The sequence below is a fragment of the Pezoporus flaviventris genome, unplaced genomic scaffold, assembly GCF_033815535.1.
Source record: "Pezoporus flaviventris isolate CSIRO_AGI_PZ_B2104156 unplaced genomic scaffold, CSIRO_AGI_Pfla_v1 ptg000001l, whole genome shotgun sequence".
Lineage (NCBI taxonomy): Eukaryota > Metazoa > Chordata > Aves > Psittaciformes > Psittacidae > Pezoporus > Pezoporus flaviventris.
This window is the reverse complement of record NW_026892549.1, coordinates 28,046,290-28,071,665: the sequence shown is the minus strand read 5'-3', so window position 1 is coordinate 28,071,665 and position 25,376 is coordinate 28,046,290. Positions and strand designations below refer to the sequence as shown.

Sequence of the window (25,376 nt, the reverse complement as noted above, 5' to 3'; positions counted from 1 at the left end):
TTCCTTGAAGAGCCGGTGGTTCTCAACATCATAGACCACTGAAATCTTGTAAAAAAAAAAAAAAAAACTCGTAAAATTGTATACCCAGTTTTCTTTGAAATAAAGATACTTGTTGCATGCCTGTTAGTACACTCTATATTACAAACAGGCTGAATTAAAGGATAACTGCTCTTCTTACAGAATCCAAAATGCAACCTTACTGATAATTACTACTTTGGTATTTATTTGAAAAGTGTTTCAAGTGTTTTGCTATCTTCATTTGGAAAAGTGAAAATTAATCCATAAGAATCCAAGAACCTAAGCTTAAATCATGAGCAAATTTTACTCTGGCTAAAACAAGTATTGAGCTTGGTGCAAGAGGTAACTGAGTGAAGTATAATGTATCCAAAATACAGATTGCAAAACCAGAAAATTTAAAAAATATAGGTACTGCAATGTGATGATAAAGCCTTCTCTTTATACTGCACAATAGTGAAACAAAATTAAAATGAAAACATTTCCTCATCTAAAAGGTCTTGTGCATAGAAAACAAAGTCGCTTAGCATACTGTTTAACTTCTTGGGGTGTGGCAAGGAAAGAGAATTCTCAACTAAAACAAGAATTTATGTTTCCCAATGAAAAGTATTTTCCATGGTAGTGAGTCATACTGTAACTTGAGGCTTTCTTCAAACTATTTTTTTGTAGCTAGTTTGCTGTAAAAGTCACCAGTTTCCAGAAACTTACTGTGTGGTACTTGCCAGGGTTTAGAAAAATTAAAATCTTTCTGCATAGCAGTGACTTTCATTTGCTTCTGTATTAAAAAAATGAAAAAAAAAAACTTGAGTATTTTATCTGTGTTTATGGTCCATTTTTAGACTCAGGCTATTGAATGCATAGTAGCACTGCCAAAAGAGCCACACAAATGCATGGCAATACTCTCCTGCCAAATTAGGAAGCTGTCAAACTAAATTTCAGTGATGTACAAATAGAATAGAAATTAAGTCTTTTATCTTTGTGCATCCCCTTGCAGATGGAATGTACAGCATTCTCAGATGCCTGCTTCTCATCAGTCCTAACAGCTTAGCACAAATAACTTCCCTGTCAAGAGATGGGCCTCCTATAGAGTGATTTCAATTCCTGAAAATGGTAATTGGCTGAATTGTGAAAAAGAATGAAATGTTAGCACATCTTAAATGTTATCTACGCCTGCCATAGAAAGTAAAAAACATCACACCTGTGAGGAAACCTGGAATCCACACTCTGAATTTTGCCTTACACTGTAATGGAAGTTTTTAGCAGATAAACTGAAAGTGGCTAGTGAGGTCAGCACAGCTCTTGGAATTGACGAGTCTCCCACTCCAGTAGATAAAGCCTGCAAACAAGCCATTTTGATTAGAACTGTTAAAAAAGGCTAGAAAAGAAGCTAAGTCTTGCTCAGAAATATGAAGTTGTCCAGAAAAAGACAGTTACAGCCTCAAGTCTGAAAGTTTTCCCTATTTGGGTACATGTACATGGGTGACAAAAAGGCAACTTGGCTGAAAGCCTTACAGTGTTTGGTTAGTCTTTGGGCTTTTTCTGTATTTTCCTTGGAATGAAAGTTTAATATTTATTACAATAAAGTTTGTAGTAAGCCATGACTGTAATACAAGGACACTGGAGATAGAACTGTTTAGCATGTGTTTGAGTGTGCTAGTTAAACTGCTCCTTGTTCACCTTTTCAGATCCCATCTTCCATATGATGTGCAGAAGAGGCTGCTTGCTCCTTTCATATTTTTCTTCCCTGTCAAAAAGTATAAAGTGACTATTCCCAACTATTTAATCCCCCTGCTGCTTTCCATATATCAATAAGTAACATTTGGTGTGCCTGCAGGAGTATAGTTACAGCAAAATTACTTTGTATATGCAACTTTACATTTTAATAAATGTATAGCTTGAATAAATACACAGTGGCCTAGTTCAGCTGGAGTGGAGGGGCAGAGTACATTTTTGTCCAGCATAGATTGTGGCTTCAACGTTGGCTGGCCTGAGCAGTGCTCAAATGAGACCTGTCCCCAGAGTACCCACTCAACCAACAGAGAGCTGCCCCCCGGCAGGACAGTCAGTGCCATAGGTGCTGCTTTTTTCTTGCTCAGGGCCTGGCAAGAAGGATAACTGCTCCTCTGAAGGATCAGAGTAAGGCATGTTAAAAAAACCCATGTATGTTGCAACTGTGACTGGTCTGTTGGGCTTTGATAGATTCCACTTACATTTTGAATATTACTTCCTGTGAGAAGGTTCTTGAAATCCCAGATATGAATACCTTACAGCTATTTAAGTCAGGAACTAGTTAGTTTGCTTTTGGAGACCACTCTTCCCCCATATACACACTAAATTTAAATTCTGTTGTGCAGAGGCACGATACTTTCTTTTACCAATTGAACTTGCATAAAGCAGCACTTGGCCCTCAGCTTTATTTGAGCAGCACTCAGTTCCTCTGAATCTGGGATTGTTTCCAGAGCATTCAGGAATGGCTTCCATAGCAGCAGAGTACTTTAGTTTGGATAATGTATGCTGGCATTTTTTCACTCCTAAGGACCTGAATATGGTCTTCTCTGTACATAATAGGAAATTTGTGGTGCTTTGTCCTGACATCTGAAGGACACTCTGTGCCTGCTACAAACTACCGTGCAACTTGGCACACCCTACAGACAAGGATTTGGGGAGCAGAGGTGGGAATGATAAATTCTTCATGGCTCTGTTAAATGCTTAGTGATGTAGGAGAATGTTGGATAGAAGATAATATATAGCTGTAGGGTTTGTTTTTATTATCAGTGGCCACATGATTTTGAGCACTGTGTTGATCTTAAACATCATGTTTAGGGTTCTGTGTATGTGTGCTGTCAGTTTGGTTGAATGTTTTCTGCTCTGCAGCTGCCTCCAGAATACGTGAATTTTAATTTTGAATGCAGTCAAATTATTGCACAGCTACACCCTATTTCTTTAGAAGGCTGGTAAGAGTCAGGCAGGTGACACATCTCCCTATCTTTATGTAATCATTTTCCACTCAGTTTTGAGCTGCTGTGAAAACTGGGATAACCCAATGCATCCAAGCTGTTACCAGACCACAGCTACTACAATTTGCATCTGTACCACCTGTCAGCATGCACTTGCAGTTCTGCTGAATGGCTCAGAGAAGAGAATGCAGGCTTGGGCTGGCTTCCATGTGGGTGCAGGCTGGGTGGCCCTGGTCACGCAAGCTTGCTACTGGGATAGAGTTACTCCATTAAAATGTTTTGAACAAGTTTGAATTAATGGAGTGGATTGATGCTTTTTGTTATGTGACTGTGCTTAGTAGCTAGAGCCTTGAAGCTACATATGGCTCATAACAGGAGATTGCATTACTATAGCGAAAATATCTTGATTATAACCTGTACTGATAAGTTATGTGAAGGAACAAAGTTCATCTTGTATGTACAGTGAATGAAGTCCAGAGCTAAAAATCTTACAGAATGCAGATGAGCTTTATCAGTCTCTCGAAAACTGTACTTCTAGTTACCTATCAGCTTGTCTCATCTTCATCACAAGTAATACTCACTTTTCTTCCAAGGTTGAGTACTGCTGTTAAACTACTTAATTGAGAACTACTGAAGTCTTGAATTTCTGCTAAGTAAAAGATATTTAAGTAGGAGAATGGGTAATTGTTCTTCAACTCTTAAAACAAGTAAGTTGATAAATTACATAATCGTATCTTACAGGTGGCTGGTATAGAAGTAACCTTCCCAATTTATAAATACCTAAGAAGTTGTTCAGTGAATTCCTTTTTTTCTCATGTGTCTCTTACAGGTATTCGTTACAGTTTGGATGTTAGTGTGGATGAAGTGAAAGCCTTAGCATCTCTAATGACATACAAATGTGCTGTGGTTGGTAAGTGATAATTTTTCAAGCAAGGATACAATCTTTAATTTCACTTAGTACTGATGTAATTTACATAAAAGCCATTTAAAGGTGCTAGATTAGACACTGATCTGACTAAAGGCTGTCACAAGATGGGAAAAATACATAGTGACCAAAATAATAATACATATTCCCTCTGCTGTTACTGTAGATGCTTGAATAAAGTTGCATTTTCATTTGAAAAGTCAGAATTCTGCTAGCTACCACCTCCTTTAAAATGCTGCATCTTGAACTCAAATCAAAGTATGACAAACTTGGATTAGGAGGGGGCTAATTTTAGGGGGAACAGATGGAGGCTGAAAAGGACTCAGGGAGGTAAACTGTGGGGAGAGAAGGGTAAAGTTCCTTTATGGGTTATAAAGAAGTATATTTCATACATGACTACTAAACTTTAGGGGAGTTTGGAGAGAATTTGCATATTATGTATAAGAAAACAAAATACATTTTGTTTATAAAGACACTTCACTTATGAATTCCAAAGTAAAATTTTTTGAGCTAAATCAGTAAAATCTAAACTGTAGAACTCACTGTTTCTACAAATGCCAAGTACAAGAGCTTGAAGTGTAGGAAATTTAAATCATGAACATCTAAGTTTTGAAGACCATTTTCAAGCTGCCCTTGAAAGATTTCCCATTTCTGTAGGAATACCTAAATGATATAGCTTAAACTTGTGAAGCCCTGAATATGGCAAAACCAAATTCACTACTAAAATCAAAGATACAGGTATTCACACATATTACTGATGTGTTCTGCCTTTGTTGTTGAAAAAGTAAAATAATTTTCCTTTGCATTCTTGTAGATGTGCCATTTGGTGGGGCAAAGGCTGGTGTCAAGATCAATCCCAAGAACTACACAGTAAGCTTAATAATAGATAAAATTTCAGTTTTCTGCAGTGCTGAAGCCAGCCAGTTAAAAAAACTCTCCTAAGGGCGTTATTGACCACTTAAAACTTCCTGCCTCTTCTGCCTCTGTAAAGGCTTGTGCATGCCATAGGTAGGAAAAGAATTCCTTAAAAGTCTGTGTTTCAGAGGTGGAATATTCAATATTCAACTTACCACTTTTTGTCCTTGAAGTCAGGAAAATACAAATAATTTAGAACCTGAACTTTTAGCACGTTGATACTCTTAATAAAGGCTTAAATTAAATTACTCTTAGAAAAATAGTAAATATTTTTGTCTATTTTGACAAGTAGTTTTATGCTTTATTAAACTTTTCTATGCAGTTCCATATCAATAATAACTAACTAGGCTTATAAAAGGTTTATTGCAGGCTTGTCACCTTGCCCTAATTAAAATAACTTATACAGAAAGGAATACTAGAATATGTAGCAGATATTCTAAGCTCAAAACTGCTGTGAGGATTTGCGTGAAGTTGTTCAACTGTGGTGGTTACACAGCTGGCAGCCCAGCTATTGCTGGTTATAAATCTCTGTCATAGGATATCAGATTTGTTTACTGGAAATCTCTGCTACAAGCACAGGTTCTTCCCGTACCATACTCCCAACTTCTTGTGGATCAGAATGTGTAGAAAGAAAGCTGAATCAGTCCTTGTGCTGCCTGAATACTAAGGGTCTGTCAGGGAGTGGCATATGAATTATGTTAATATATGAATCATCCTTTCTTCTAAAAGAAAAGGGCATCTCTTTATACGTGGGCATAAGTTCTAGCCAATATTCATAAACACTTTCTTGTGATATTTATTGCATTTTCTCTATAGGACAATGAATTGGAAAAGATCACAAGAAGGTTTACCATGGAGCTTGCAAAAAAGGGCTTTATAGGTATGTTGTGCAATTTTACTATTAAAAATGAGGAATCTGATCTACTGTGCATTGACAGCACCCACTAGATAGTGTCCTTAAATAACCATGTTTTTGAGAGCTGTAAATAATTTGGGTACAGTACTTTCAGCAAAGAGCCACAAAGAATTGAGTCATTGCATCTTAGTGGATTTTAAAGGGAGCTGTCTTAACCTTTTTCTTGTGGCTGTTCTGTTATGAAAAGCCACAAAAGCTGAGCTCACAGGATCTGAAATGAATCACATTTCTCTTAGAGATAGGTTATAAAATAGTGACAGTCTGTTGCAATTTTAATCTCCAATATCACTCTTCACTGTTACTGTTTCCTGTAGTCTCATTTGAGGCTTTTGGCAGGTATCTGAGGAAACACAGGAAGGAAATAGAAGGTCCACCCCAGAGAAAGTTGATTGCTTCATCCATGGCAACCACAGACTGCAAGGATAGGCAAAAAGCATAGATGCCTGTTCTAACAACCTCAGGTTCTGTAATGTTACTAGGTGTTTGATTCAGACTCTCAACCCACAGTTGTTTTGATAGCTTGCTGTCTGGCATTGCTATCTGGAAGTCTCCTCTGGATAAAGCTGAACGTTAGTAGCTCAAGTTGTAATTAAATGGAGGATTTTACCTAAAGGAGATTCTTATTCAAGGGAATAAGAAGGCATGTAACTAGTTAAAGGTCTGTCATGTATTCCTGATGTCTGGGAACGTATATCCATTTATCTGCATTTTCTTGCTCTTCAGCCAGAGTGTTTGTCATATGCTCTTCCGGCCAGAGTGTTTCTCATCTAAATTAAGCTTCTGTATAAACACACTTATTGATGTGACATGTGACTAGGGTAATACTGTACACTATGCCAGCTATGGTGATTGTTAGTTCAGTGACAATTAAAATGGTTTGACTAAATCTGTCTTCACTTTTGATTCTATGGTAGGCCAAAGCTTTCATAAACTGTTTAAAAACACTTAAGAAAAAAAATTGGTAGAGGCAGAGTTGCACTTAAAATCTTGCTGAGCAAGTCCCTCTCATCTTAAATAGGTTGGGCCAATGCTATTTTTAGTTATCTAATAAAAACAGGCAGAATTTGTTCCTTCAAGGGTTTATTTAATCAAGAAAGATGTAGCATCTCTTTCTTGAAGTGGGTGGTAAAATCAAATGCATATGCTAGAGTACAATGACTAGGAATAGCCTATCTTCAATTTTTAAACATAGGAACAAAAAGGAAATTCTAATTAAAAAGAACAAAACAAACAAAAAAAAAACCCCAGCAAACCAAAACCACACAACACCAAACAAGCAATTGGATGAAAAAACGCAATTAACATCAGATTTATAGAAATCATTACCTAGGTAGTGCCCTTCCTGTTGTTACAGCAATGATCATCAAAAAACCCATAAATGCTTTTGATGCAATACCTTACTCTTACTCTGACTTTTTATTGACAAACTGACCTTCATTTTACTGAATGGCTTTTGTGAAAAGTTGGAGGTTTTGACAGGATTGTACAAATACATGGTACGGCATCTAAGACTGAATCTGTCTGTATCTGCTGCTTGCGTAATAAACTGGGGATAAAACAGGAAGTTATTCTCTGCCAAGGTCTGCACAGTTCCCAAGGGAATAATAGTTGAAGATAACTATTCATGTTTGATCCTTAAAAGCCGTTTTCACCTTTGCTAACAGGACCTGGTGTTGATGTGCCTGCTCCTGATATGAGTACAGGGGAGAGGGAGATGTCCTGGATTGCTGACACCTATGCCAGTACCATAGGACACTATGTAAGTTTTGAGCAGAGGCTTTGAAGTAAAAGAGCTTTCTTGGTCTTTGCAGAAATCCTTTTATCTAGAAATTTATTACTGTGCTGCTTAACCATACAATTTTATTTCATTATGTGGATCTAAAGGTATTCTTTCAAGTTGTAACCGCTGAATTGGTACAAGGTAAGGAAACCTTAGCTTACACGGATAAGGAAAAATAGCTTTAAGGTTAATGCGTTTACAGTAGGCTTAAGTTTGTCTGGTACAGGACTGATTAGAACTGTTCAGCAAAAAGAAAATACACTGTTTTTAAACATCTCATACATAGTCTAAAGTTGGTTTCTATTTCTATATAATATATAATGAAAAAGTAGTATAATAATAATGAAAAATACTAGTTCGACATTATTAAACAATTAGCTCATAATACTTGGTATAGTCTTAAAATATGGAAATCTTTCAATTTCAGACTTTGAATTAACTAATGTTATTACATAAATGCTTTATGCATTCAAGAGACCATGTAAAGTAATTAAACACTATTAGTAAAACCTGTAAAAATATTAAAGTTCTCTGGGGTCCCCTGAAAGTAACAAGTAATTAGTGTGTACTTCAGCAAATTCTCAAAAATGTATAGCAAACAGACATTCATATAATTTATTGCCCAAAAGGCAATAGAAAAATTAAAGTTTGGTGGTTTTTTAGTATTTTTTAATTATAGCCTTTAATTGGGCCTTTGTCTTATATTGCTGGGGTTATTTGCCAAGCCACTCTCCATAATGTTTGAGAAGTCCTGTCAGTCAGGTGAGGTCTCTGGTAACTGGAAATAGGGCAATATCACACTAATTTTTAAAAGAGGAAGAAAGGAGGACCCTGAGAACTACTAGCCTCTCCGCCTCACCTCTGCCTGAGAAGATCATGGAACAGATCCTTCTAGGACCTCTGATAAGGCACATAGAGGACAGGGAGGTGATACGAGACAGCCAGCCTGACTTCACCAAGGACAGGTCCTGCCTGACCGACCTTGTGGCTTTCTATGATGGAATTACTACATCACTGGATAAAGGAAGGCTATGGATGTTGTTTATCTGGACTTCTGGAGATCCTTAGACACAGTCCCCCACAGCATCCTTCTGTCTAAATTGGAGAGAGATGGATTTGATGAGTGGTCTGTTTTGATGAGGAATTGGCTGCATGGTTGCATCCAGAGGGTAGTGGTCAACGGTCCAATGTCTGGGTGGAGATCAGTGACAGGTGGCATCCTTCAGGGGTCTGTACTGGGACCAGTACTGTTTAATATCTTCATCAGTGACATAGACAGTGGATTGAGTGTGCTGTCAGCAAGTTTGCAGACGACACCAAGCTGAGTGGCGCAGTTGATACACCACAGGGCTGGGAAGCTGTCCAGAGGGACTTGGACTTGAGAGGTGGGCCTTTGCAAATCTCATGAGGTTCAACAATTCAAGTGCAGAGCCCTCACCTTGGTCGGGGCAACCCCTCCTATCAATACAGGCTGGGGTATGAAGAGCTCAAGAGTATCTGTCTCCAAGGAGAAGAACTTGGAGGAATTGGTGGATGAAAGATTGGACATGAGCCAGCAATGTGTGCTTTCAGCCCAGAAGTCCAATTGTATCTTGGGCTGCATCAAAAGGAGCATGGCCAGCAGGTCAAGGAAAATGGTTCTGGCCCTCTGCTCAACTCTGGAGCTCTGGAATCCTCAGTACAAAAAAGACATGGACTTGTTGGAGAAGGTCCAGATGAGGGCCACAGAAATGATCAAAGGGATGGAACACCTCTCCTGTGAGGAGAGGCTGCAAGAGTTGGGGGTTTTCAGCCTGGAGAAGAGAAGGCTCTAGGGAAACGTTACTGCAGCCTTTCAGTTCTTAAAAGGGGCCTATAAGACAGATAGGGAGAGACTTTTTAGCAGGGCCCGTTGTGGTGGGACAAGGGGTGATGGTCTTAAACTGAAAGAGGGGAGATACGGGCTGGATGTGAGGAAGAAATCTTTTACAATGAGGGTGGTGAAACACTGGAACAGCTTGTTGTCCTGGGTTCAGCAGTAGCATTGTGATGAGTGACTATTAATCCAAAACAATAAATGCTTATCACAAATACGATTAGACGCACTCCGGTCAGATCTGTTGTTATCTCAAATCTTTGTGCCCCATGTTGGCCACCAAAAAGAACTGTCGTGGTTTAAGCCCAGCCAGCAACCCAGAACCATGCAGCTGCTCACTCACTCCCCACTCTTCCTCCCCCTGCTCCTGGAGGGATGGGGAGGAGAATCAAAAGAATGCAACTCCCACAGGTTGAGATAAGAGCAGTCCAGTAACTAAGGTATAACACAAATCACTACTGCTACCACCAATAATAATAATGATAAGGGAAATAACAAGGGAAGAGAATACAACCGCTCACCACCGGCCAACTGATACCCCACCCAACTGAGCAGTGATCTAGCCCTTCTGGGTAACTGCCCCCAGTTCTACATCCTGGGCATGACGTGCTGTGGTATGGAATACCTCTTTGGCTAATTTGGGTCAGGTGTCCTGTCTCTGCTTCCTCCCGGCTTCCCCTCCTCCCTGGCAGAGCACGAGAGTCAGAAAGTCCTTGGTCAGAGTAAACATTACTGAGCACCAATTAAAAACATCGGTGTTATCAGTGTTGTTCCTAGGCTGAAAGTCAAAAACACAGCAATGCACCAGCTACTAAGAAGGAGAAAAATGACTGCTACTGCTGAACCCAGGACACTTGTCCAGAGAGGTGATGTATGCATTGTCCCTGGAGACATTCAAGGATGTTGTTCTGGGCAACCTGATCTAGTTCAGGATGTCTCTGCTCATTGTGAGGGTGTTGGACCAGATGAGCTTTGAAGGTCCCTTCCCACCCAAACTATTTATGATATTTATACCTGTTTTGACTGCGCCAAAAACATGACTTTTGACCAAATACTTTTGTTGTGTGCTTTTGACAGGTTGCATGAAAGCAAAATGTATTATGGACAACTTATTTCTTAAGGTCTGCTGCCTATGCTACCCAAACTTTCTAGTTTCTCTTTCAGAGATGTTGTGAGCTTTTTTTTTACTTTCTGCAATCCTTTCCAACAGTTGCTTAGGAAAAACAGCGGGGGGGTGTACAGTACAGCCACCCAACATGTGGCTTTAAACTTGATAAAAAGCCAAAATGATGACTTCAACACACAGAATGGCAACTTACTCCTTCAGTCATAACTTAAAATTCCAGTGTTTAAGAAAACTACTGCCTCAAAGCATTTTAAGTTTTAACATTTAACTCAACTGCACTAAAATGCATGTTTCAGTGTGATACAACTGCAGTGTTGTACTACAGCTGATGGAGAGGGCTCACAACACATGACCTGCTTTAACGTTTGCTATATTTGTTAATAGTTCACATACGGTTTTATACAGAAGCTTCAGAGTTTTTAATAGGTGGAAAACTAAACACTGGTACAGGGGAAGATTTTTAAATTATTAATTTCTTATTCTTTCCGCTTCCCATCTCCTCTTGTTGTGTAGTCCCACATACTCACATACTTCAGTGACAAAAGAAAACAAACCAACAACTACTGAGGATAAAAATGCAATATGAGTTATGCCACAATAGTTTCTTATAATCCTAGACTCTCTTTGCATGGCAGTACCCTATTCCTGAAGACTAAAAAAAACCAGCTAACCCCCCCCCCCCCCCAAAAAAAAAAGATCAGCACCCCAAGAGGATTTAGGTACGTTTCTGAAAAGTTGATTAAAGAATTGAAATAAGGAAAAAAATCACTTTACTTAATTTTGTTGGATTGTTTGTTTGTACATGGAGGAGAGAATAGTAGCCATAGTGGAACTTTTGAACTACTGTGGCACAGAGAAGGAAGGTGAGAACTCTGGACAAGGGGAGTAATCTATCAAAACCAATTTGTAGAGCAAGATGTTCCAGATAACTTTCTTGTTGAGAAACCAAGAACAAAACTAAAGGTGATTAAGGAATACTAAATACACAAAAGTAACCAAGGGGAAAGGAGGGAAGGGAATGAAGAGCAGAAAATGACCATGGAACAAAAGTGAAACTAATTCAGAAAAACAAGTGGAAGCTGTGCAAGGGACTACATTCAGTTTAATGGAAAGATAGCTCATCAGTGAAAGCAATCTGTCTGAGAAATCTACAGACCTGGTGAGTCAGTGTGGTTGAGCACAGATGTGTTCAGGGAGGTTGAAGTGGAAAGGATAAGTCAAATAACAGATATAAACAAATAGGGGAGGTCTGCTTGAAACCTAACATACAGATCCAGGAAGCTGGAGAGACAAGGAGAGTATTAGTGCAGCGTAGAAAGAAGTTAACAAACAAGCAAAAGTTCAGTGTTACAATTTTGCCAACTAAGTTCTAATATAGAAGTCTTTAATGCTAGCCATGAGCCATTTTACAAGCTTCTTATTAAAAGTGATGGTCTTTCTTTTTCGCCCAAGATGTGTTAAACGTCTTTTGATTGACTTAATACCAACGTTTTAGGACTTCAACATTGACTGTGGTTCGTATATGTGACTTTTAAGAGGACCCAGACCTGCCCTCACCTCATGGTCTGTTTCCTTACCAAATCATTCAAGTGTTTAATAACTACCATGTTAACTGTTCCAGAAAATCCACCTTAAGTTGCTGGATCACTGAGTTATATATAGCTGAAGTTTTTGATTAAATTCATGCTTTCCACTCTATTGTACTTCCTGACACATCCAACTGACTTCTGGGACATGTGAAGGAACTTTAATAAATACAAATTATATATGGTGGGAAGCTGTATTTCTTCAAGTATTTATAAAAGATACTTCCTCCTTTGTGAATGCATGAAGGCTAAAATGCAGTTTAAGTCTGAAACAGAATGAAAACCTAAAAATAACATCAAAACACCAGGCCAAATTGTTCCTAGCAGAACACCACCACAGATGTTGTTTATAGTTGATACACCACCAGAGGGAGCATACAGCTTAATGAAAGCAATGCAGCCATATTTTGGGAAACAGAATTAGGAATTTTGTGGCAAGCCCAGCATCATTTTTATTGTTTTTAAAGAGGGGTTATCTTTGGCTTTATATGTGAACTCACTATCATTTTCAAACAGTAAATAGTTTTCATTTCCATTAAGGCTCTAAGTATCTCCTGTCATTCTGCCTCCACTTACTTTTGTCTGCTCGTTTCCTTCCTCTCACCAAGCGTCTTGCACTCACGCCACAGGCATGCAAATGCATTTGGCATAAGTAATGGAGAGGAGGGAGGCTCCCAGTGAACATGCGGTTGGTGGAACAGAAACCCATCCGGCTGCTGGCAGACTCATTTCAGTGGATTCTCTTTCATCCCTAAACTTTTATTTGTATTGGTGGCCAAGCCAACTGTGTGACTGTGCTCCCAGGGTGTGGGAGCATGGGAACCAGTGGTGACAGAAGAGGGAGACCCAAACAGTGTCTAGTTTGGAAGTAGTTTTTCAAGTTATTAATTTCAATTTGAAAAATTAGCGCTGGTTTTAAACAGTTTGTTTTATCTTGGCTAGCTGTCTAGCATATGGAAAGTTTAATTTCATTACCACCAAATTAAGGATACAGGCTTGATTATATGTCGCTTTTCTGAATAAACATACTAAATACTTCTCTAACTTTTCCATATGACCTTTGTATTGCAGATTTTTGTCTGACATCAAACATCCCTGTATTCTGACAACAGGATGGTTGGCTAGTATTGTTATTTCAAAAAAACTGAATTTAGTATAAAGGAACACTAAGCATTTTAATGATTAAAAACCAGTCCAAGATATGTCTGAGCACTTTTCAAGATTAAAATATCAAGAAAAATGACGAAAATCATGCCTGTAATAGGAGCTAACTTTGAGAAACATACCCAAAAAGCTTTTTCATTTATCAAGTCTGCTTATTGCTAACAGTACAACATAGATATCACCATAATTAACTAAGTACAGGCTGAAGTGACCATATACACTTTAATACAATGAAAAATTACAGACCCTATCCAATACTGCATTACTCAAATTTCCTGACAGCTACTAGAGTACTCCTGAGGTGTTCACACAAAGTGAGGAAGGAAATAATCTGTACAAACTAAATGTATATAGACTATAACATGTTCTGACTCATGATTCCTGTTTTTCCTTATCTCTAAAGTGTACAAAACTTCTAGTTGTTCTTTGATAATTCCACAGCTCACAAGTCCTTCACTGTTTTACAGGATATTAATGCACATGCATGTGTAACTGGTAAACCCATCAGCCAGGGTGGGATCCATGGACGTATATCTGCAACTGGTCGTGGTCTCTTCCATGGAATTGAAAATTTCATCAATGAAGCATCATATATGAGTATACTAGGAATGACTCCTGGATTTGGAGATAAAACATTTGCTGTTCAGGTAACTTTTTTCCTCAGCTGTTGGGAAAAAGTAGTGAACAAACTTCTAGTAGAGCTGCTTTTAAAAAGGGCTATAGCAGTAAATCCTGTTAAGGTTTTACAACTTCCAAGTTAACCTTTACTCTCAGCTTTAAAAGCACTTTTCAAGCAACACAGGTACCCTTTATTTTGGACTATTTTAAAAAAATTGAACTTCCAATTGCTCTCTATAGGCACGAAGCCCAAGTCTCCAGTCTTTATAAATATAGGCTGCAAGAACAAAGTGAAATACTATTACAGGAGCTCTTTAGACTAAGGCATTGCATGCATTTTAGTGAGCTGTGACACTGTTTCTGCCTACACACAATTCGTTGCACTGTTTTGTAATAAAACATTTTAGGGAGAGAAGGAATTGAGGGTTATGTTTTTGTTCCATTTTGCGATGAGCAGTTGGAAAAGTAGAAACCAGTACCTTATCCTAAGAAGTAAGTCTTTGGTTCGTAAGACCTCAGGATTTATGTAGTTGAATTTTGGAGGGGTTTGGTGTTCTGTAATATGCATTATTATTCTTAAAATTTCAAAGGAATAACTTTTTCTGTCCAGCTTCAAACAGCATGTTAAATGGCGGATCTGAGAAATTGCTTTGTTGTTTTCAATGCACTGTTGATTAAATATAGTAAATTTTCTTCTAGTTACCCAGTGGGCTGAGACATCTCTGCTCTTCACAGACCCATCTCCCTGCACTTTGGCATTTTCATGCCTGGCAGAGGGCTGCCAACAGGCGCTTAGGCATAACTTAGACTGAAGACAAGGCCATAAGAACATCTAAACATAATTGGAGCTTTGTTATACAGGAAGTTAATATTCAGCTTTTTTTCCAGCATAGAATCTTACTACAAACTTTTGACATGGATCGTATGACCTTTTGGTCTGCACCTGTGTTCCTTTACTTTCAGAATATTGAATAATGGTCAGGAATTCGGTTTTCTACACCTGTCAAGATGTAAAACATGCTAATGGAATGTGAGATTATCTGAATTTAAATTTGGGAAATATGTTTTGTACAGGACCATTTCAGAAATGTATTAGAAATTATGTAGCTTCTTACTAGTTTATATGATTTAATGTGAAGAATTAATGATATTCTTGTTTAATGCTTTGCATTGTGGGATGGTTTTACACTTATAAGCCCTCATTACCCAAATTAAATTAGTATTTCGTTTATTTCTTGGCCTGAAAAACATTAGTCCAACCTTTGAATCATCATACAAAAATCTGTGAATCCCTCTAGAACAGTGCTTGTTATGAAATACACATAATTTTCTTATGTCAATAAATATCGTAGTTTTGGCACTTTCATAGTAGCATTAGTGCTTCCTTTCTGTATTTCCAGTATAGAAAACAGCACAACTGTACATTGCTGGCTACAACGCAGAATTTCTACAATGATATTCAGACTGGAATAGAATGTGTGTAGATTTCTTCCGTCTTTCTTATACACATCATCTGATACCAAGACATGCCACTAGATTAACTATTTAAAACTATTCAAAGCTATATAAGCCTTAGCGGTAATCATCATTTTAGCTGAAGGGTTAACTACTTTTCCCTTTCTCTTTCCACCTATAGGGATTTGGTAACGTCGGCTTGCATTCTATGAGATACTTGCATCGTTTTGGAGCGAAATGCGTTGCTGTTGGAGAGTTTAATGGTTCTATCTGGAATCCTGATGGGATTGACCCAAAGGAGCTAGAAGATTACAAATTGGTATGAAACTAGCTGAGCATTTTTGTCGGCTTTGTAAGTACATAGGATGAGTGTAGACAGGTGTTAATTTGTGATATTTAAGTCATGCTGCAATTAGTACTTATAAAATGGCTTAGGAATGCTGATTCTGTTGGCTTTCTCCTTATACCCAATAGAAATGCCTGTGTTACTTTTCTTTACCCTTTGACTTGACTCTCAGAAAAATGGCAAAGGCTTGCATATGTGCAGGCTAATTACTTTGGTTTCAGAATTGCAGTTCATGGTTATTTTGCCTTTCTTATTACTAAAATAGGGAGGATGTCTGAAGGAACCAGAGCAGAAAGGTTCCTGAAGGATTCCTGACTGAGAATCACAAGCATATGAACATTAAAGACTTCAAAGTGCACTTCTACTGCTTCTTACCTATTGATTGTTTCTGTAAAAAATGGAAGTCTGTCTGTCAGTGTGAATTCTAGCTTATAATGAAAACTGGATATAGTCTTTTTATTTCAGTTTCAAAGTGAAGCAGACTTGAGGGGACAGTTCACAGGCACTAAAATGTGATCTACTTAGTTTCTAAGGGGTTTATTTGATGCATCTTCTTTCACACAGGGAGAATTTGATGTCTTTATCAACTCCTTTCTCAAAAGAATGAAAAAGATTCTGTTGCTAAACAAAGGTTATCATTGTAGTATTGAATTTTAAAATGGTACTTTTGAATTTTATACGATGCAACTTAACTTAGCCTGTGTGTAGCAGACTGGTGAGTCATTTCAGTTGTTTGAAAACTATTATATTAGCTATGTATTTTAAGAGTTGAGGGACTTTTTGTTTGTTTGTTTGTTTGCTTGATTTGTTGGGGATTTTTGTTTTGTTTAAATAATCCAGAGCCCAAATAGTTACCAGTGTCTTTGGCCAGAGAGAGTTACGCCTCAGTCATGGGAACTTTGACTGTTATCCAAGCTTTGTAGCTTGCTTTTTTATGTCTAATCTAAGTAAGGATAGGAATTACTTTATATGCTGTCTTTCTAGTACTGTTGTTTCTCACTTCTTTCAAAAAAGAAAGTTAAAAGAAGGGAAAGAAGGCAAACAAGTACACACACACACACTAAAAACACTCTGGTTTGTTCTCTTCAAACAGCAACACGGGACAATCATGGGCTTCCCTAAAGCACAGACACTTGAGGGCAGTATTCTGGAAATAGACTGTGACATTCTTATCCCTGCTGCCAGCGAGAAGCAGTTGACTAAGGCCAATGCTCACAAAGTTAAAGCAAAAGTAAGTTGGAGAGTTCAAATGCAAATGAAAAATAGAGAAGGCCTGTTTAAATGCTACTATTAAATAATTAGCATGGTCAGAAATAGAGTTACTCTGCTGTGATTCCTTTCAGATTATTGCTGAAGGTGCCAATGGGCCTACAACTCCTGAAGCTGACAAAATCTTCTTGGAGAGGAATATCATGGTTATCCCTGTAAGCTTCTATTCTGACCTTTGATTTTCATTACAAGGGTAATATTTTTGTGAATTGTAGCAAGATGGTGTTTATTGAAGGCTTTTATTAATAGCCATTCTTTCTCTTAGAGTGGTTTTTAACAACTGATGTCTACGAAACAAGTATCAGTGTTGCTTAAGATTGCTGCTGCTACTTAAAGTTCTTACTGCGCCTGTAAATGACCAAAGATAGCTATTACATGAAGTCTACACATTCAGAAGAGAGAATAACCCACAAGTAGTTCTTAATTCTGTCTTCTTGCATTTTGGAGTATTAGCTGACATTTGATCAATTAGTCCACCAAACAAAGGGAGAAGGCAGAGTAAAAACACTGGCCAGTTTGTCTGTAAACACTGTGTCTCTGGGTGATACTCTGACAGAAGTATGTATTGTAGATTGTGAGAGTAAATGTTACCTATAGTGATAATTTGGAAGATTAAGACCTATTCAGGTATAATGATATTATTTTCCCAGAGAAAGAGTGTCCTGATCAAGTGATACTACTAGGAAGAGTAGCTGATCTTCAGCCTTTACTCACTGAGATGGCCTAAGGATGCCCAAATTTTCTTGATTAAAAACTTGTGTTAAAATAAAAGAAAGCAATCAAGCACACCTGAACTTTGTGTTATAAAGTCAAGTTCTCTATTAAATAAGTAGAAGTAATCCCTGGACTGCAGAAGAAAGAAAGTGTAGTAATGTAAAAGCAGCAACTGGATCATCTTCTGTATTGCCGTTTAAACCAATACTTTGTACATAATACTTCTGTTTGTTTTTGCTTAACACAATAAAGCTGTCTTTGTCACATGGTCGCAATTCAAGATATTTACTGTTTGTGTGCAGGATCTTTATCTGAATGCTGGGGGTGTAACAGTATCCTATTTTGAATGGCTGAAAAACTTGAACCATGTCAGTTATGGCCGCTTGACTTTTAAATATGAAAGGGATTCAAACTACCACTTGCTCAGTAAGTCCTCAGTTTCGCTTTAACTCACCATTTAATTAATAGATTGGACTAGCAAACACCAAATGTGGGAGAAAGAAATACATAACTATTTTGAATTCACTGCAGTTTCTCACAAATTTCTTGTTGCTGCATACTGAAGAGTAAGGTTTCACAGGTTAACTGACAACTCTAATGACTTAAGCTAAATGCATAATTTTTTCAGTTACCTTTTAGTTAATAAAAGTGATGCTTTCCTCAGTTTTGTGAAAATATTGAACTCAAGCCACTTATGTGAAATATTTATTACTTCTTATGGGGTGCCTTTGAGCTGTATACTTGGTATTTGAGACGTATTTGAAGTTTGAGTGGGTAATGTTGTTCTGCATGTATAACAATAGAGGGTTTCTATAAGTGGCAATAATATAATCGGTATGCAGCGTAAAAATCTGCTTGTGGCCTACAGCTCCACTTAAGGTCATTTTGTGCTTCCCAGTTTCTGGTCCAGAATACCAATTACATGGCTAGAGGAAGCTTAATGGAGAAGAACTGCAGGATATAGCTCTCTTTTAAACAATATTCTGTAGAAAATACGTAAGAATCTTGGGATATTGGACATGACAAAACATACATCTGAATATTCTTTTAATATAACCTTTTCTTATAAATGATACCTTTCAAGGTGTTTCTAAAGCAGTTAAGGGTTACGGTAATTCTCATTTAAACCGCTTTCTTAACTTCAGGATTGTTTCATCTGAAGTACTCTGATGTTGTTTAGGAAACCATACTGATTAAATTTTATGAATTGAAATAAATACCAATTCAAAATATCAAAGCATGTCCCAAGGGAAAAAACTAAAATTGCGCATCGGCTTTTTTCTTAGCAAGTAGTGTGTATATGCAAAGTGCAATAGGAGATAATTGATGGATCTATTACTTCAAGAAATATTTTGTCTAGTGCTATCTATCAAATTAGAAAAGTTAATCCAGAGTGCTCTATCAGCTTTGTAACATTAGCGTAGTGGGATCAGTAAATCCATAGTTGTTTGCCATGTGACTATACTGTAGCTCTGATACTTCTACTATTGGAGACATTCAGCTACATAAAGAAAAATCATCTTTCCTTTTTCTTAGAAAACAAAAATAAGATTACTCCCTTTGCCCCTAGTACCTGTGGTCTGCATTTCATATCATTGAATGCTGAAAGTTCTGGGGTCAGCTTCTTTATTAGGAAGCACATTCCTTTCTTTGTCAGTTAACTTGCCTCTGCTTTTTTTTCTTTCTAGTGTCGGTTCAGGAAAGCTTGGAAAGAAAATTCGGGAAACATGGTGGAACTATTCCAGTTGTGCCTACAGCAGAATTTCAAGATAGGATATCGGTAATTAATAGCTGCTTGGCTTTTTTTGTTATTGCATATGTATTCTGATATTATAATTGTAATCTAAATTTTACCATTACTTTTATTACCATTTATCTCCATTTACCTTAGCCATCATGGAGGTTTTTTCCTCAAGCAAGGCATTAGTACATAGTTAGCCTGATGACAAAACAAATAAGCAGCAAACAATCTGAAGTGCTTAGGAATACTGGAAGTAGGCTATTTTTTCTTTCTTTTACTTGAGGTCATGGAAAGTAGTCAGAAATGCTGCCTCAAACATTACCAGAATTTGTTTGGAGTTCTTGTTGATGTAGTTTGGCTAGATTTCCAAACAACTTTCAATAGGATCTCACACTACAGACAGTTTTATACACTGTTTCTGTAACTCCAGGAATACAGATTAGAGCTGGGTGAAAAATTGTAAAATGTTCCTTTAAGACTGAGTTAATGGAAAAAGAAATGTCAGATGAAATTCATTGTTATGTGTAGCAATACATGGTGAGGAAATTTTCATATAAAATGTTGGGGTTTGAGTTCATCTGGAGGTAATGACAAAATACAAGCTTAGAAATCCATAGCAATCAAAAAGCAAATCCAGCCTTAGGAATGGTTCTGAAGGGAAAAGAATATGACTAACTAATGATGCCACAATATAAATACAGAGCGTATCTGCCTTTTGAATACTGCATGCAGATTAAGTCTCTGTATATTCTAATATTGTAGATGTGGAAGAAGTTCAGAGCAAGATCACAGAATGATCAAAGATAACAGAAGCTGCTCATACATGGAACAATGTTCTAACCTAGGCCCTGTTGGCCGGAAGTAGTCCCAGGGTGAAGACAGTAATCTATAGAATGAGTGATGTGAAAATAGATGGGTACAGGTAGATTCTTCATTGTAAGGAATGATGAACAAGAATGAGATGTGTTAAAACAAAGCCAGCAGAGTGAGGTGCAGAATGACGGATGGGATGGTTTCTATCGCAGCAGACAGTTAAGATGCGTAATACTCTGTCAAGGGATATATGGCAACTAAAAGGATCTGTAGGTTTGGTTCTTTAAACACAAGTTCAGGAGATGGGACAGATGATTGGGGGAACAACTCCAGTGAGCTGTGAAAAACATTAACCCATGTTCCCTCAGGAAGAAATCAGGGGAAATGCATGTAAACTCGAACCACTGTTAGATGATAGAAATAGACTTTAGGCTGACCCAGTATGATGTTTTCATAAATGTTAGGATAAACAAATAGCGTGGTAAATAGGTTCTGTGGCTTAAAGTGGTTGCTGTGATCTCTTAAGCACAAGCCATAAAAACTGGCCAGGTAATTTCTATATCCAGTCCAAACTGGTATTTGAGGGAAAGCATGTATTTTTTGAAGCCAGGTCTCAAATTATGATAAATTACAGCAATTGCCATGATGGAACATTTAGACTGATAGTCAGCCTAATACAGGTTATCATCAATTATTTATTGTTCTGTGTTTTTACATTTTAATGAGAACAAAGTTATTCTGGAGTTGCTCGGGGCTAATACAATATTGAGTATATGAATTGGGGATATGTGCACTTCTTAAAATATGACTGGCTTCAAAACAATTGCAAGTAGCCTCTATAGATTATTGACTCTTGGGAGCTTCTTTGTTTAATTCTTACTGTGTGTTCTGAAGGCTGAAAACATCAGTAAAAAATGCTAGCAGTGTGGATCTAGAAGCTAGGTATACAAGTCTTCAGTGCTTACTTGTGAGGTTTTACGATTGAATTGACCATAATTAGCTCTTCAAGTAACACAGTAAAGGCAATTCTTACACCAGTCATTAGAAGAATAATGGCAAGCAAGCTTCAGTAATTGTCCCTAATACACAGCTAGTGCCTTTTTGTGTTTTAGATTAAACCCTGATTTTCTTCTCTGTTGTTGAAGGGTGCATCTGAGAAAGACATTGTCCACTCTGGTTTGGCTTATACAATGGAGCGTTCTGCCCGGGTAAATATTGCATTAGTAAACATGCTTATAGGAAAAAGAACTTACTTACATTATTTTGCATAAGTTTTCGAATGGATTGTACAGATTTTTTTTTGCAATTAAAGGAGTAAACAGTTCATGGTAATGGAAGGCACTCTGAGTATCAGGTAGAGGTATTTCTGCTCTGTGCTCGGATGATCAACTTTATCTAGATACATTAAATATTAGAGACTAATACATGAAATCATGAAATATTTTCTAGTAGGAACTGTAGTAATTAGATACTTTTTCACTGTTCTCTTGTATCTGCCTAAGCGTACCTAAGACTGCTTTACTTTACCATCAGCAGTTTTAGATTAATCCTTCATGCAGTATTTTTAATTAGCGAGGCAAAGACTGCTTGAAACACCTTGTTCTCCCTGTATCTGAGGTACACATGGATCCAAGACATGAAAAGGTGCAATGCAGTAATCTGGAAAATATTTTCTTCCCCTTCATATCTCAGTCGTAAGGGTAATCAAGAAATTTTAAAATTGATCCGCAAAGGATCAGAGCTCTGATACCACTCTAGCAGCTCCTTATAGTCATAACTTGGATCCTCCAAGCAAAGTCTAGTTTAGTTCTGATGGAGAAACTTGCAGAAATCACAATTAACCTTTTCTGTTTCAGCAAATCATGCGTACTGCCATGAAGTACAACCTGGGTCTGGACCTGAGAACAGCTGCCTATGTCAATGCAATTGAGAAAGTCTTCAAAGTGTACAATGAAGCTGGCCTGACCTTTACATAAATAAGCCATTACCGCTCATTGTTGTATCCCATCCCTCATGCTGTTAATGTACCCTCTTCTTGAGAAAGCTTATCACAAGTTTACATGTAACCACAAAATTTTCTTTCCTTCTGACATTATAGTGGATTCTATTCTCAATTAGTTTCAGTCCAAACTAGTCTTTTTTACAATAAAAATCCATGGATTAGGAAATTGTATACAAGTATGTATCTGAAGATAACAACTCATCTGCACTTGTGGGGGCCATTCTGGGTATTTCACCTACAAAACAAAATGGTACATTTCATATATGAAAGAACGGTCTTGCCACCTGAGCCACTTGTCAGACTTCAGATCAGATACTGTACTAGATGAGCACTTAGCTCATTATTACTTCATGCACTTTTGTTTAAAGATGTAATTTTGGCTTCGGCACTTTCAGTAAGGCCTTGTATGATCAATGCTGTTGCATTGTCAAGTCAAAAATGGGCCTCTAGCAGGGATTAACTTTGATAGGAGTCTAATTTTTATTTGTAGTAAAGCTTCAGGCCTGATTCTCTTTAGGCAATGTATTTTCTTTAACTGTGCTGCTGTTATAGGACTGCCTTTTATTGCTTGTTCAAACTGGCTTGACTATCACCATGAAGTACATAGAGGTGACAGACTAATATTTTTATAAGCTGAAACTATTGAGCAACTTTAGTTACATTTTTAATCAAGTATCTACGTAACTGTTCTGACTGTAGGTTTTGGTTTCTTTGTTTTTTTGTTGTTGTTGTTGGCTTTTTTTTTTTATTTTTTTATTTTTAAGAAAAGGGATAGTCTGAATTTGGTAAGCAATCATACTTAGGGTTTTGGGAATTCTTTTGGAGTTTTCAGGGCTTTCTGAAAATTAGATACTGCCTCAGTGAACAACTAAAGTGAAACTGAACCCAGAAATCATTGGCCAAACTACAGAGGAACTAGAATGCTGCTATAAACTTCATCACTGTCTTAACACACACAGCCTGTTTTGTGGTTTTGGATTGTTGGGTTTGTTGGTGTGTTTTGGGGTTTTTTTTGTCATCAGGAGGTCTTGAAAGTATTGACCGTATTAGAGTACAACAAAATGGACCTCAACACAATATTGGATCAAGCACAGTTTTTAAAGTGTAAGGCTTTTGTCCTGTGGAGTCCCCTTGAAGTGCCAGATGTTATTTATGTAATGAATATGAATGTTTTTTTAAAAGACAACTAGTCCCTCCCAGAAACTCATGATTTTTTTCTAACTACTTTGTAACTGCATGACTTAACCTGGAGAGAAGAGCAGTTATTAAAAAAAGTTGACCTTTCCAAACCTCCTATGCTGGTGTATTACTGTTTTCTATTTCATGCAATAGCTTTCTTTAGTTACAATCAATCTTCACAGCACACTTGTTTATTCATTACATGCCTACTGATAAGATACCTTTTCTGAGTTATCCTGAAGGGCTCACTAATACAGATCTCTGTCTCTTAAACTTGCCTGTCAGAAAAACTTCTGAAGTTGGATATGTTTGATAAATCATTCCCAGTCTTTACTGTGTCCTCTCAAATTTGTGTGAAGAGCTGTTCTAGTAGCTAGCATGGAGCAATAAACCTGTGTGATGCATTTAATTAGTGGCTTACTCCATCATGTATGCTGATAGCCAGGGTTATAAAAGTTCTGCAGATTAAGTGCAATGTGTATATATGCTGGCATTTATTTAAAACAAACAAAAAAAAAAAACAAAACCCCCACATTTTCAGAATGAAAGAATTACACTGATCAAGGTGTGTAGCTCTAAACATGAGATCTGTATCTTGGAACATATTTTTCAGGGCAGTTTTTATGCAAACCTTTATTAGATAGTAAAATGAAACTAAGATTTTAACAATTACACTGTGACAATTTGTAACCTACTTCCACCAAACCTTGGAGACTAAAACCTAATAAATAAGTACTTGTATTATTGAAAAGAGAAATAATCTTAAAAGCTGGGCTACATTATCTGTCAGCAAAGTTGTCAAAAGCAAAGTGCAGTAGCAGTAAAGAGACTTGGCTAATTTACTGTTCTTCCTCTCTCTAGCTAGTAAAGCACCTCTGTTATGCCTGTGTAGACCGTAAAAATGGGACCTCTTTGGTGTCAGATCATATGGAAAGCCGGCATAGATAGCTAACTAGGATATTTTCTACCTCCTACCCACTTTGAAAGGGAAAAAACCCACAAGAGCTGCACAATGCCTGAGTTCCCCAATTCATTAACATCTTACATTCTTGTACACCCACAAGCTAGCACTTCTTTTCCCAGGATGTTAGAAAGAAAGCAGACCTGCCACCTGACATGATTTTACCTAATCCAGAGATGAGCCCTTAAGGTTGACTGAATTTCTCCTCAACCAACTTGACTGCAATGGTTAGACTACTTGCGGAACGCTCTCTTTCTGTAGACATACCCCTCCACAAGTGGTGTCTTCCACCTGAGAACACAGTCACTACTTGTATTCACTTACATGCCACTAGATGCTCACCAAGCTTGGGTGCTTGTCAATGAGCCAGTCTGTACCGGGTGTTAGATTTGAACAGAGATTTGAAACTGCTCTGAACCTGCTCTACTACCTAGAGCAAAATCCATCCTTATCATAGCAGGTGTTTGTAATCTCTCATGCTGATTATGTACACAGTTTGTGTTGAACAGGATCTCCACAGGTACTCCACAGCTGCAACTGAATTTCATAAAGATGGTGACTACAATGCTCAGGGTTACATGCTGCCTGCAAACTACTAAATGCAAAATATCTCTATTATACAGAAGAACAAGTAGAACAATCACTTTTTTTATCCCAGCAAAGAACTCAGTACTATGCCTGTATTCATTGATGACAACTGAAAAGAAACACATCAGAAAGAAGTGTTGGAGCAACAGTAATTCTTGCTGATGCCAAGTAAGTGACCTTTAAATTCTTCTGTTAGGAACTGGTAAGTCTGAAGTATGATTCTAAGATCTCATTCAAAGCTAATGTGCACACAGGGTGTTTCTGGTACCTGAGCTTTTTTGTTCAGTTGGGGTGGGGTTTTTTATTGTTGTTTTGTGTGGCTTGAGTTTTTGTTTGGGTTGGGTTTTGTGTGTGTGCTTTGGTGGTTGGTTAGCTTTTTAACAGCTCAGACTTGCTCAGTTCTCATTCTTTCAGTTTCTGCTTGATTCAGTGCATCTGTGCCATCTGTGTG

The 25,376-nt window shown here is 37.6% G+C and overlaps 1 protein-coding gene across 1 annotated transcript in view; it reads left to right on the top strand.

Annotated features, from left to right (window-relative positions):
• Positions 1-23,489, top strand: part of GLUD1 (glutamate dehydrogenase 1) — a 31,905-nt gene extending 8,416 nt beyond the window's left edge. The window contains exons 2-13 of the mRNA XM_061449619.1: positions 3,802-3,882; positions 4,712-4,767; positions 5,629-5,692; positions 7,393-7,487; positions 13,707-13,886; positions 15,494-15,631; positions 16,752-16,889; positions 17,002-17,082; positions 17,944-18,067; positions 19,330-19,421; positions 21,341-21,403; positions 22,052-23,489. Coding sequence (XP_061305603.1) covers positions 3,802-3,882; positions 4,712-4,767; positions 5,629-5,692; positions 7,393-7,487; positions 13,707-13,886; positions 15,494-15,631; positions 16,752-16,889; positions 17,002-17,082; positions 17,944-18,067; positions 19,330-19,421; positions 21,341-21,403; positions 22,052-22,171 — 1,232 coding nt within the window. The 3' untranslated portion in view covers positions 22,172-23,489. The remainder of the gene's footprint in view (positions 1-3,801; positions 3,883-4,711; positions 4,768-5,628; positions 5,693-7,392; positions 7,488-13,706; positions 13,887-15,493; positions 15,632-16,751; positions 16,890-17,001; positions 17,083-17,943; positions 18,068-19,329; positions 19,422-21,340; positions 21,404-22,051) is intronic.
• Positions 23,490-25,376: the final 1,887 nt, after the last annotated feature.